This window comes from Oxyura jamaicensis, chromosome Z, assembly GCF_011077185.1.
Source record: "Oxyura jamaicensis isolate SHBP4307 breed ruddy duck chromosome Z, BPBGC_Ojam_1.0, whole genome shotgun sequence".
Classification (NCBI taxonomy): domain Eukaryota; kingdom Metazoa; phylum Chordata; class Aves; order Anseriformes; family Anatidae; genus Oxyura; species Oxyura jamaicensis.
In genome coordinates this window covers 10,298,244-10,312,819 of record NC_048926.1, presented here as the reverse complement: position 1 = coordinate 10,312,819, position 14,576 = coordinate 10,298,244, and the positions used below count along the sequence as shown (strand labels likewise).

General features: G+C 40.8%; 1 protein-coding gene across 12 annotated transcripts in view; it reads right to left on the bottom strand.

The window, feature by feature from the left end:
• The window catches only part of UNC13B (unc-13 homolog B), a 214,608-nt gene that overhangs the window by 17,520 nt on the left and 182,512 nt on the right, over nucleotides 1–14,576 (bottom strand). For all 12 annotated transcript variants that reach the window (XM_035309460.1, XM_035309461.1, XM_035309464.1 and 9 more), the window contains 3 exons: nucleotides 10,559–10,647; nucleotides 7,225–7,377; nucleotides 5,170–5,293 (listed from right to left, as the gene is read on the bottom strand). In XM_035309460.1, the coding sequence (XP_035165351.1) occupies nucleotides 5,170–5,293; nucleotides 7,225–7,377; nucleotides 10,559–10,647 (366 nt within the window). The remainder of the gene's footprint in view (nucleotides 1–5,169; nucleotides 5,294–7,224; nucleotides 7,378–10,558; nucleotides 10,648–14,576) is intronic.

The following is a 14,576-nucleotide window of genomic DNA, read 5'->3' as shown; positions in this document are numbered from 1 at the left end:
TCTGTGACCTGAAATCAGATAACATCTTGATTTGCTCCATCCATAACCATTACCTAACCCTCATTGTTCCTCAACCTTTTGTCTGAATAGAAATCAATACAGAATGAACATTATTGACTTTATAGATAAGTAAATTCATAACTCTTAAGCAAAAAAAAAAAAAAAAAAAAAACAAAACACGCAGGCAAGAATAATGCATCCAAAAAGAGAAGCTTTTAAAATGAGACTGGGAGCTTTCACTTGCTGCCGGTACTTAGTGGACAATATAAAATAGTACACCTCTCTAAAAACTGAAAGCGTATAAAATCTTCTGTATTTCCAGCAAGCAAGGTAGGGCAATGATTGCATTCCAGGAGCAACGAAGAGAGAGATTTCACTGTGGGCCACACCAAGTAATCCATGGACATGGATTCAGCCAATGTTTTGGTACCCAACAGTGAATGCTGTCAGATGTGCCTGCTGTTCTGTGCGATTGATCATACAGCTTGTTTGACTTACAGGTCTTAAAACATGGTTTTCAAGCCTGTTGACCAAGCAGAAAAAAAATACACCCCCCCCCCCGGGTTTGTGTTTTGTGTTTTTACACAAACTGGACTTTCAAAAAATCAAGTGAGCATCCTCAAAACACAGTAACATTAACGCTTCTTGATCCAGGATCTTCAGCATTCATTGGACTTTTTTTTTTCCCCCTATATATACATACACACATTTGAACAACATTAACTAGCCTAGGCACGTAGTCTCCCTGCTGCAGGCTTCAAAGGAGGGCAGGTCAGTAACACTGAGCAATACCCAATGACGCGATACGCTTCAAGGAACAAAGCTGATAACTGCTCTTCAGTTCTTCTTGCCCATTTTTCTAATCCTCATCAATCAGTGCCAATCTCTGTCACTGTGTCTGCAAGGAGAAGTTATTTTACTGTTATATAGAGTTTGTCATCGATGTTGGTAACGCCTAATGAAAATCTGGACAGCTCCTTTCTCTGCCAAGCAGCATTCTTGTAAACAAGATTCTCAAAAAGTTATTTATTCATGGAAAACATTGCAAAGCTTTACAGACAGCATTTATTCCAGGGCAGCTCTAGGGAATTAAAACAACTACACTCACATATTGTGTCATTTTGAGAAAGACTGCCAACAATAGAATTAAAATTTCAAGGATTGAAGATGAAGGGAAATTAAGACCTTCCTATGAACTGTATTTACCTAGGTCTGTGGCAAACACAGCTGAAAAGGGAACAGACCTTGGACAATGCTGGTTTGCCTGGTTGTTTCCATGACAATAATTATACCTTCCTAAACTTTTTGGAAACCTGAAAAACATCTGTAGTTTCCAACATGGAGATTTTAAATTCAGTGTTAAAGGTATGAATTTGTTTTTCCCCAGCAAAAGCATTTGGAGAAGGACCATCAGCTGACTCAAGTATAATTGTTAGAAGCCAGAAATGTACTGATTTATATTCCAATAGACTCAAACTCTTACAGTTTAACTGTTCTACTGCTTAGTTGACAAAGTTAAGAAACAAAAGCCTACTGCAAGTCTTTTGAATTCCAGTCCTATTTTGGAAAATGTGTTATTACTCAGACTTATTTTCTGAGACATAAGAGTGCAAGGAACTTTTATGTGGTATTGTACATTCCTTTCTCAAATCATTTGAATTCATACATTCAACAACAATGAGATCTGATCCTTTATTAGCAGCATTTAAGTTAATTCTAAAAAACGTCATCATCATTTGCTACTACCCATTAAAAATCAGACTTCTTAAATGTGTCATGGTATATTAAACACTGAGAAAATAGGTTTAAAAGTGGGAATGAAAAAGGGACAATTTCCTCTTGGTACAGAAATCTGAGCTTATGTACAGTTCACAAAATTGTTTCAGTGAAGACTAAGAAAAATCTCTCCTCGTCACAGAGGCAGTCTTGGACATTTTCCCCCCAGCTAGCAAAAGGGAGAGATTTAAACTAACACAAGTTAAGAAAGGTTTCAGAAAACCTCTCACAGATACAGTCTCCACTGGAGTATTGCCCTAGCTTAGCACTGCTCAGAGAAAAGCCTAATGAAAAGCCAGTTTATAAGTCACGTGTAAAATCTGTCTGCAGCTTAAACCAAATTTGTTCTTATTCTGGACCATGTTCTCATTTAGTGAAGAAAAGTCTGATGAGGAGAAAAAAGCACAGCAGGGGCAAGCACAAATGGAGCTTCACATGAATGGCTGCAGTGTACCATGTGAAGTAAATAAAGGAGAGGCTGTGGAGGAATCAGCTGTGTGAGAATTAATCAACTCCTCACTGACCTGAGCAGCCACTGATGAAATGCTATAGTCCCATGTTAAGCAAGGGGGGAGAAAGAAATACATATCTAACCCATTGATATCCCCGAGTGCTGTGCACTGAACCCCAAAATAAGGATTCTCAGAGAGCTATGTTTGCATATCCACTCATCCAAGGCAGAGTGTGTTCAATTAAATGTTGATCTTAACTTAAAACAAGTGAGGCATGAACTGCTCTGTGAATTACTGGAGATCATGTTGCTACTACAACACACAGCCAGTCAATACCCAGACAGGTAGCAGCCAGTCATCTCAAAGTTATTAAGGCACCTGCGTCTCATGTCAGCGTCAGGCCATAAAACTGCCCAAACCCCAATGCATTGTTCACTGGCAGTACTTGACTGCTGTCTCATCTGAGCCTCACCCTACACAAAATCTTCCAGAAGCAGCAGAGAGCAGAAGGGGAAAGCTCAGGTTTTTCTTCCTTGTGTAATGCTGGCTGAACTAATTTATGTGGAATTGACTGGACTGGAGAAAATCTGACATTAAAGCACCGCGCAATGACTGAGTAAAGCAAAGTTAGACTTAGTGCAGCGTGTAGAGAGCATTCAGCAAAGGCAATGACGACTATGAAGCTGGTGAAGGGCCTGGAGCACAAGTCCTATGAGGAGCAGCTGAGGGAGCTGGGGTTATTGTGTCTGGAGAAGAGGAGGCTCAGGGGAGACCTCATTGCTCTCTACAACTCCCTGAAAGGAAGGTATGGGGAGCTGGGGGTCAGCCTCTTCTCACAGGTAACTAGCAATAGGACTAGAAAGAATAGCCTCAAGTAGCTCCAGGGGAGGTTCAGGTCGGAAATGAGGAGACATTTCTTCTCAGAAAGAGCAGTCAGGCATTGGGACGGGTTGTCCAGGGAAGTGGTGGAGTCACCGTCCCTGGGGGGTGTTTAAGGAAAGGTTGGACGTGGTGCTTAGGGACAGGGTTTAGTGGGTGACATTGGTGGTAGGGGGGTGGTTGGACCAGATGATGTTAGAAGCAGTAGGGTTGGAAAAGACTTCCATCATTGTATGATTCTACCAGAGTATATGTTCTATGAACACCATCAGAAACACTTCCGCATCTCCAGGAAGTTTACACAAAGGAGAGAAATTAAACATTCCAGAAACGGGACTCTTTTCTACCATCAATATCCCCTGCATGTTAAATGCTGAAGAGAATTTTTAGGAGGGACACCCTCCCACTGTGGTCCATTGAACACTCAGAGGTAGCACCTGGCTTTCTTTTGCTGAGGACAGGGAGGAAAGCCTCCTCACTATGATATAAATGATTACACAGCTAAAAATCCAGCCATGAACATTTTATATTATCTCAGAAAACTGAGGGTGCGCATCATTACATAAAAAGAGATTCTCAATTTGAAGCTGAAGTGCTGGCAACAAGAATCTATTTGTAAAAAAAAAAATCCTGCAGGTTGGAAGAATTGCCTGATCACAGTTATTGCCTTCTTCATGACAGAAACACTGAATCACACTCTGCCTTTAAAACTCAAAAGTAGCTAGAATAATGCTCAAGCAACTCCTCCCTGGTTCTCTGAGGCCCTTAATCTAAATGCTTCCAATTCTGAAGGGTCATGATAATGCGGCTCTTGCATTATGTATTTTAGCACCTGACCCCATCGAAAATCACTTTTTACAGCAGTTCAACAAAGGGAAATAAATTCATTTTTTTCCTCCTTTATGAATTAAAAGGGGAAATAGAAATGATCATTCAAAATCTGAGCTCAGAGCAAACAGTCATTAGCAAATTTACACCTCATGCTTATTTTGTGCTTAGGAGGCATGACAGCACACTGTCTCAGTGGTTCTGTTTCAGCTGTTGTCATCAAGGCCAAAGGCAAAGGTCTTCCCTCTCTCGGAGAAAGAAATATCTAGTGCAAATTGCAGGTTAGCATCACTTCTCTATATGCTGCAACCCATGAAGTCCACTGAAATTATGTAGGCAAGTGCTGAATAGTGAAAACTGCTATTGTCCTACCCACAACTGGGATGAAATAAATCAGCATAAATTAGCCACAGACCACAAGTTCACTCCAACATAGATGAAAAGAAGTTCTGGATCATCTCCAAATAATGAGGTTGTAGTCCAAACTTCAAGCTGCCTACAACTGAGTGTTATCCCCCAGAGCAGCTGGGCACACATGACTGACATTTAATCAGTTTCTGTGGTTTCTCAAAAGTAGGAAAGAGGTTAATCTTTCATTGTTAAAAATGTCACTACATTCATGACACACGTTCATCCAGCACATCCACACAGCTTAACAATTATATAAAAAAGACTGCCTTTGAAGGCAAACTATCTGGACATGCTTCTAACTCCCCAACACCAGACACACAGAAAGCATGCCAACCCATATTGATGTTAAAACCTTATGGAAGATGTCATTTAAAAGGAAGCCCAGATTAACCACATCTATACAGAGGAACACCTGACCAACACATTACAATAATCAGGCAATTACAATAAAAGTATTTGCAGGCATTGATCTAATGCCAAGAAGCCATCACTAACTACCAAATAAGCCCGTAAATACAGCTTTCTCTAAGGGACTGCAAATCCTTAATCAATGTGATTTGATATACCTGATGACAACTCCTTCTAGATCATGGATTTTCTTTATTTTTTTCTTTCTTTCTTCTAAAAAGAGCGTGCTTTCTGTCTTGCAACCCCACTATAAATAGAGCTGCTGTCTTACTTTACTGGATATATTTTTCCATCCTAGAGCAGGCTACATGCAGACGAATTTACCTGGACAGATGACTCATTAGGCCAAAGAGCTGAGTTACACAGGGAATGGCAACACTTTCTGCTATGAGTCAGGAAGGAGAAAATGCTTTACCGTATGGTCTGTAAGAGGAGGCAGCACAATCAGCTTCTCCATGGTATTCATTACCACCCTCCAGAGCTCTTTCAGCACCCGTTTCAACACTGTCTTTTCACACACAGTCGCAAACAGTGTCAGGCTGTAGGGAGAGAGGAGCAAGAACTGAGCAAATTCAAAGAATGCTATTTGCAAGGAAAAATGAGATGCGCATGGCAGAAACAATGCCCCATCCAAAGCAGTTTCTCATAACGATTGCTTTAAGGGTAAAAAGAAATCTTCCTTTTTTCATATAGTACGGTCTCCCTACCTCCTTGGAGTTCTAGTGCTGAAGACCTTTGGATTATTGACATTTCTGATCTTAGTTATTTCTATTGACCTGGGGATTATGGAAGATATCACTAGGTTATGGTGGTTGGGAATATTCCAAATAAGAACAGATACCACTCAGCTGGTTCCATTTAAGATGCTTCCCACTGTATGGGCTTATACAATATATAGGAAAAACTACAAATACAGAATAATGGTTTCATACCTCCAAGGTTCATTATAATAATATTTGTTGATTTCCTAAATGAATACTTCCTGGACTGTTATGCAGAAATTCCTGCAAATGCACAGCCTCTGATAGCTGTAGAAGTGCCTACGTGCTCCACCTACAGAACCACCTCAAAGCATTTCTTGGACTTATCTATATATTGTTGCAATTGCATTCACCACCCATCACGTGCCATGTGTTTATTCCCTTTTACATAAAGCAAAATGCTTTATCTCCCTATTTATTCCTCCTTTATTGTTGTGCAGGCTATGAAAAAGGCCAAGAAGCATCAGATTCTTCTTCAAATCCCAACAAATGTTTCCAACAGCATTTACTAACTATAGTGGGAGAGCTATAAAACAGGAACTCTGCAGCCAGTAGCAGTGCACAGATGATAGCCAGCTCTGCTACACTGTATAATATCTCCTAGATTTCTTACAGTTAGCAAATGAGCAAAATTAATCAGGGACAAGACTGATATGGGTGGGATGCAGGAGGCAACAAAAATGATTTTCCTTCTGTTATCTAGGAAAGAAAACACTCCAGGCTTGGATTATTATCAAAATAACTTGCTCCACGGTTGTATGAAAAGCCTGCAGTGACCCAGGGACCTACTGATACAAAGGAAGGTAGCTTCTGAGGATTAGTGAAGGCATGCATGGAAAATGCCCACATGAGAGGGCTCCTAGATGTAATGATTGCTGCAAAGAATCACTTATTACATAGTGACCGAAAAGAAAGAGGGGATGATCAATAAAAAACAACAGAAGAAATTTATTTTTTTTAAGCTTTTAAGCCTTCACATCTCTCACAGCATTTTTTTATTATGAAAATGTTTGGCCACACCTTTCAAAATAAAGAACTGCTGTGCATCAGTGAGAATTTTAACTTCTACAGAAATTAAAAACTATTTCTCTTAGTAGACCAAGGCTTAGCTGAAAAAAATTATGTGCAATTAGCAACAAAAAGTCCCTGAACAGCTGAATCATGTGTTAATGGCAACAGTTAATTAAAGCAATGGATCTGCAGTTCACCTAAGCCAAGCTCGACTTGCAGAAAACTTATGTACATCACCTAGTTCAGAAGTTCGTTTTCTAGTCAGAGTAACACTGGGTATGGCTAGAACACACACTCTTGATATGACTGTGATACTGAGCAGTGCATGTATCAAGTTTGCAATCATGTTTTGCAGTATGTTTGCTAATTGGCTACAGTACAATATGTATAGGAGAAAACCACAAATTGAATATTTAGAGTTTACTGTATGCCTCAGACTTTTCCACTACCTGATCAGCAGTGCGTTTGCTGATTGCTATAGCTGCCAGAGGGAGAAAGGGAACAGAGTGAGTTCTGGCACTGCATGAAGAGATGATACATGCCTTGAGAAAAATGCAGATACTGGAAGAAAAGCCATGAGAATTCACAGACTGGATATCTCAAGAACTACCCAAGAACACAGAGCTATTTTTCCTTCCCCCACCCTGTTCCCAATCTGATGTACTGTATGTGTAATGCGTATCTGAGTACTTGCTTACTTTCCATCCAGGAAATCCATCAACGGCCTCAGGACATTATCTGCATCTTGTGCTACTGTGTTTCTGGCATTAGCGGCAACATTTCCTGTCCCTTTCACTTGGCAGAGGATATCAGACATCTGCTTGACACATTCATCAATACGAGTCTGAAAGCTGGGCAGGTAAGAGAAGCAAAAACAAGATTATCAGTGGCAGAGCTATCAGCTCTCTTACATAAGGTAAAAACACTGCAAGCCCATAAACTATGCACTCAATTACATACTCTTCCTCCTTGAAGTTTTCTGCTTACTTACCAGATTTGCTACCAAGATTCATGCTATCCAGTTCCTTATGCACATCATCTACAGACAGCCTACCACCTCTGAATAAAAGACACATCACACTTGAGAGCAATTTGTTCATTCAGCTTGCAAAAATAAATGATCCTTTCCAGATTTTGAGAAACACCATTTTTCTTAGCTAAAGCCACTCTGATATATTTTTGCTTTTTATATATAAGGTGTTATACCACAGAAGTTGGGAAATAGCATAGAGCAATGGCCCTGCACACACACAAGTCTGAGCACCAGAGTCCATTGGCAATAAACTGGTTATGTCCCATCATAAGCCAAGTCTTGAAGATCATAGAAACAGCCTGGAAGCAGGAACTGACTGAAACCAGTCTACTGCCATACAGTCCATGCTATACTGAAATGTTAAATACAGATGTGGGGCTCAGCTGTGCAATGAGCACACTGTGCTCATTGACATGCAAGTGACATGCAAGCCATTAAAGCACAGTTACTTTTCCATCTTTTACTGCTAAGAAGAGGTTCAAAATGAAATAATACAATGGTTAAATATGATGAATAGCACAGTGGAATTGTCAACATATCAAATTCAGTGAATAAAGGGAAATGCTTTGACATTTAATAGAACAATTACTAACAATAGGCTTTACAAGTGACATTTAGCTATCCACTAACAGCATGCAAGCTTGAAACCAGGAAGATAAACTAGTGCTAGTAGCTCAGGTAAAGATTTAAGAGCAGGGACACGGGTTTGGAAACCAGCTTTGTATCTGTGTAAGTGGCATAAACTTGTGTGCGTGTCACTAGGACATGCATGTACTGGGCCCCAGAACACAACTCCTCCTGTCCTGCAGCTCTCAACTTTCTTTCCCATCCCATCCCATCCCATCTTCCCTTTCCTGCAGTGCCACCTCTAGCTTCATGGTCTCTCTGTTTCACTTCTAACCCACATCTCACTGGAGCAATTCCAGACAGACAACAGAGGGCTCTCAGCATGCAACCTCCACTTCCACTTTCCCCGTTTCTAGCAGAGAGGAGTTTGCAACAGTCAGTTGTGGCTACAACAACAGTAGCTTAACCAAAGACGTAAGCCACAAAGAAAATAGTACCAACAATCACCTGTACTGCTGACAGTCCCTATTCTGTTACAGGTTAATCTCACCCCATAGTTCTTCCAAATCCTGCACCAGTTCTGGGACCCTGCTTCAAGATGTTGTAAACACCTAGCCAGGGGATAAAAAATAATGGAATATCTTCAAAGGTTAAAATTAATGCAAGGTAGAATTGTCACCAATTATGAAAAATGGTAAATCAGTTACTGTGGCAACAGGTTCACCTAAAAGCAAGGCTAATGTAGACATACAGCTTGACAGGTGCCCTTGGCAGCAGCAAGTTAAAAGACAGCCTCGCTTATGCTGACAAAAAGGGCGCCTTGCTCCACAATTCCTGCAGGAAATTCCTTCCTTCCTTCACTCCTACAGCCTCCAAGAACAAAACACCAGCTAGCCTTGCATGAAGCGTAAAGCCTTTCACGTTTCCCCTTCTCTGTTGAAATCCTTTAAAGAAGAAAATGCTTCTGTGTCCAAACACAAGCCTCTCAGCACAAAGGTTGTAAGGCTTGTAAGGATATGTGCTGTTTTTTTCCCAGCTGGTGCAATTATCTCAAAGATGAAATAGAGTAAGATCTGCAGTGTCAGGTGTGCACAGTGCTGTAGGAGCACTGTTTACAGACTCTGTACGGAATATTGTGGATATCTGTCTTACCTCCCACATTTACATCCTTCAGAAGATCATATATACAGCTTATACAGTAAACTACAGCTCTGCTTTCCATCCCCTATTACTGTTAAGGAATAAGCAAAGCATCTGAGCTGTCTGACTGGTTAAATCTCTCTCTGGCACATCTCTCTGAAATGCTCCCTGGTATGCATGCCAATACTGAATAATCTCTTTAAATCATACTTGCAAATGTCAAGATTGTACCCTAATTGTCTTGTAGCGGTGACACCATGGAGACAGGTTTCAGATAAAACTCACTCCCTAATTATGATTTCTCACTTATTCCCCATCTAATTATGAATTTTATCAATTCAGCTCAGTTACAGTTGGAATTTCTCCATTTCTTGCTACACCATCCACTGGCAATGGGAACTCCCCACTAGCTCTGGGTGCTGAAATCCAGATAAATGATGACAAATCCCACCAGGATTTTTGGTCTTAAGTACTGAAAATCTGCGGACTGTAAGAGGCCAAGTTGGTGCAATTTATTTTATTCTCTTCACCCATGCTTCAACTACATGCCTGCATTAATCTTGTTATAAAGCACAACATGAAATGAATGGGGTTTATCATGAGAAGTGGTTGGTTTTTGAGACCAGTTTGGAACCCTGTATTTCTAGATTTTGTTTAATTAACATCTTTTATAATAATTTTGTAGTGAACCATAAAGTTGAGCACATTTTTATATTCAGGTAAATTGCATCATGATTGAAAATAAAATTTAATCGCCATCTCTGATGGGCAATTCTTTAAAGAGCTCCTCCCTCGAAAGACCAGAAAACACCATCCATCGCAACATCAGAACAAGTCAATCTCAAATTCTAAACCCATTTTGTTTGTATTCCAACACGCATTTAACAATCAGAAATCAGTCAACTGTTTCATACATTTAGAGCAGAACATTTAAACACAAATGTTACTTCATAAATGCAAAGCTGGAAACTGCTTTCCAAGCAATTAATGAGCAGGCAATTCTGTTACTGACAAGCTCTTCTTACAGAAAAAAAAATAATTCCATGTAATTCAAATAAATTTTACAGTTGAGGGATCTCCCTGTTATATTTCTAAGCAGAGCAATACAGAAAAGAGAAACTTCTAAAAACATTTCTCACTTCTTTATATGGTCTCATATTTGAAAGACTATGAATTTAGGACAAAAAGAAAAATACAATGCACTTGTTACAAGTTTATTTTCTCTTCTTGATATGACTGAGATTAGACAAAAGAAAGGAATGCTTCAAAAACAGGGACCTCCTTATACTCACCTGTTACCAAACACTGCACTCAGCTCATCCAAAACATTGTTCAACTTCACCTGCAGCTCTTTGAGATGGTCACTTGCTTCTGCATCCAACTGTGGATGAAAGAAGAGCACTTAGCTTGAACCCAGAGGGCAGTCTGGTCTCCTTCACACTGCTCTTGTTCACTGTTGAGGCCACTCTTAAAAAGAGCAGGTAAACCATCAACAATGGACTTTGTCAGCTGGGATCCTCTCCACCACTGTCTCCTGCTGTCACAGAAGCTGTGAAATCATCAAAAGATATTTGCCCAAACAGCAGCAAGGGGTTGCCCCAGGCTCCAATAACCTCACAGTCCTCTTACTGATATTTGCGGAGTTAATAAAGAAAGTGAATGTGAACTCCCCATGGCCAACAGCATAAGCAGGCTGAGAAATTAGCAAATACTGTGTGTTACCTTGGGCTCATGGGTCATTTCATTGCTAAGTCTAGAAGGAGATAGGACTGAATTTTTAGACTGGATGTTATTTACTTGTGTGCTTCTCTGTGCATGGTCTTGAAAGATGCTATTTCACCTTCCACCCTGCTGTCAGTATTCAAAAGTAAGATTAACCCAGCCACTGCTCTCAGAAGACTGGACCCCAGCTATTCTGAAAACGCGTACACAATATAACAGCAAGAACTGTTGTGCACTGATCACTTTTGGAAAGCATCACCTCAGTTTTGAGTACTGTGTACAAACAGCTCTATTCTCACACTGATCCGGACAGCTTTTCCGGTGCAACTATTCAGAGAAGACTTGACGAGAAAAAATTAAAAAGTGCCCCAAGCACTAAATGGATGCTGCTGACATCTTGGTATATGCTGTAAGAAAAGTGCTTGCTCCAGTATTACCAGCCCAAAGCCATCTGTTTTTGCATTCAGCAGTGCCCTTCACTCCTGTCGTAGTCATCATTCCAGCCTCAAAAGAGCCAATTGTGAGGAACCCACCTCTGTGTACACATAACACCACGTGTTGAATGCTTAGGGATCATTTGCTTTGAAAAAGTAACTTGGAAGACATGTTTCTTTGTAGGCAAGCTTCTTGTAAAACAAAAATCTTCCAGAAATGTTTGCATTTGGCATTCAGAATTCCAGCCTTACCTCTAAGGCAGAGTACCTATTTACCAATGTAATGGGCCAGATGGTTACCAAACAGTTCAGACTTGTATGTTTTGTCTACACGTACACCTATACAGGATTTGACCATGACTGGAGCACCCACTACTGTACTCAGCGCTGAAGCCCACTTTACATTCCTCACCATATGTTAGAGAAAGCTGAGCCTTAGGGGATTTGGAATTTGATCTGTTCATTTTCCTTTGGAAGCTGGTGTGGTAAACTGACTCTCTATGAAGCACTTGAAACCGTGCTAATGAAACTCCTGGATCATTTAAAGAATAGAGGGAAAATAAGCAAATGATTACTTAAGCCTTATAACTTTAGGCATTGGTAGCTGTAGCTATTTTTCTTTATTAAAGTGAATTTGTATTCTTATTACCTTTAGAACTCACTACAAAAGCAGAGGAAAGCTAACATAATGCCAATCAGCAGTCTTTCTAGCCAAACTTATAGGTAACAAAAACAAAAACAGCATCTGTTGGTGGTGGTTTGTCTTGCCCTTACATTTTCCTTCCCTTCTTGTACTATGTGAAGGGATGAGTCACAGGCTGCCTGGATTGCTCTTTGTAATTAAAAGTGCTGAGCAGTCTTCTGGTTCTGGCCATTTCTGGTAGGTTTGAGGCAGAACCAGTTCAGGATCCATCCAAACATCTCAAGAAACTGCTTTTGCAGTTGAGGAGAAAACAAAACAAAACGGAACAAAACAACAACAATAAAAAGAATTGGCACAAGACACCTATTTCTCTCTATTTACTTCTTCATAAGCTACCAGAGGCATGTGTAACAAGGTTTGGATGTCTGAGGTCAGAATCAACAGCCGATTGCTCCGGTTCATGAACCATGCAATTAATGATTTGTTCTACCATGAGGTGACATGGACAGCTCACCAACAACCTCTGAGCTTCTCCTTGCTATTATATTGTTGACTGCAATCTCATCTTCTTGGGAGCAGAAGAAAGGCTGATTGCCAGGGCTGGGACTGCAAGAAGGGACAGCCGGAGCAATGATTTGCCAAGGGGATGAGCTTCATCATCTGTGGCGAGAAGCTGTCCCTCCTCCAGCATATCAACCCATTGCTCTCTGGGTGCGACTGGCAAGACAGTCGTGCAAGTTTAACTTCAACGTGCCCAGCCTTACCCTCATGAAGCAAAGTCCTGGTGGTAAATATTCTGCTTCAGTAACCACCAAGTTCTCTGCCATTCTAGAATGGTTGTTTTTTTTCTGAGCAACTGCTACCACAAAAGGAGAAAGAAACTGCAAAGTGTGTTCCGGATTGCTAATGCTTAGGTATTAACATGCTTTGACATGAAGGCAAACCTCAGAGAATTAACTAAGCATGATTGAAGTCCACTACGAAGGGGCAAGTAGGTGTGTACCACTGTCTCACATACATAAATTACAGAGTCCCTATAACACCCTGAATGACTTCAAGCTGTTCTTTGCCAATATGGTGAAGCACTGATAACAGCATTTAAATGAAACAGTGACTATTTTGCTGCTTAGCCAATGCATTCCTAGTCTATCAGCTACCACTGATAGCAGGAAATGCTACTTGGATTGAATGATAAAGCTGACAGGTAGCCTAAAGCAGTATTATGCAGCTGGGTGACTGATATACGTCATGGTCAGACCATTTTCATGGGGTGCTAGAGCTCAGTAGGCTTATGATCTCCATTCCGTGGGTGTATTGGAAATGATTCAGAGGAAGAAAGCTAATGAAAAGTTCCTTGTGCAAAGCACGGGACAGCACTGACAGTGAGGTGGCTTCTGATAGCTGAGCAAATGTTCCAATTCCAGCGGAAATAAAGGCTGACACACAATTCTGTGTTTGAGACTAAATGTACAGAAGACTGAGGTGCACATAAAACAGAGAAGCAGTAACTTTATCTACGTTTCAGGGAATGAAGCAGGGTCTGTTGATTTCCTGTGATGATCTGGGACTTGGCACTTCACAGAAACTGGGCCTCAAAGTCTCATCCAAGCCCATTCAAAGCAGGAACATCATGTTCTCTGCTAGTTTGAAATGTGGCATTTACACTGTTCTGAACTTCATTTAGGCTGATCTTCATCTCATGGATGAAATGGAACCCATGAGCCTAAGAATTTGCTGTGAGGGGTTTCCAAGTTCTCCAAGAGATGTCCTTTGTTCTTCCCTGGTTTCTACACAGTGATGAAGCATGAGCAACCAGAACTGGACGGCTCTTACATAGCTGGGGAAACACATCTCTCTCCTTCCAGAAGGTTCAAGAAGTTAATCAGTTCCCATCTTAAAGCCAGGGAAACTGTGAAATCATCAGGTTGCTGATATCCAACCAGAGAATCTTGCCCTGATATCCTATTTTAGCATTATGCTAGTTATTGGGTTCATCTGGCTCCTGTTTGAGGTTGCTGTTTTTTGTTCTGCCTCTCCAACTAGCAAGTGGGAGCTCCTCTCTGCAGAAGTAACTGTCGGGCAGTGAGCTCAGACTCAACTAAGGGGACTTGCTGCACTGAATTTTCATGCATCTTTCCACCTTCCTGCAGTGCTCAAGAGTAAGAAACCTGGAGAGCTGAATCCAGGCAAGCTTTTCAAACACTAGAGTGGCCATAGCTGTGGCATATGGGAGGCTAATGAGGAGCAATCAGCAGATGCCACAAATCCTTTGAGAACATTCTTATCAAGTCTTGGCTGTTTTTAAGTTCTCCTGTAATTTATTATTCAGTTAGCTAACTTTGGATTTAAAATGTGGGCTAACCCTGGCTAAGCATTAAGAAGAGAGTTTTCCAAAGCATTAATTGCACAGCTTAGCTTGTAACTGAAGGCATGAAAATTGTATGATGACAATCTGCCACTACTCAGTAACTAATTCTCTGGGTTCCCTAGGCAGTGCTTCTTTCCAATATT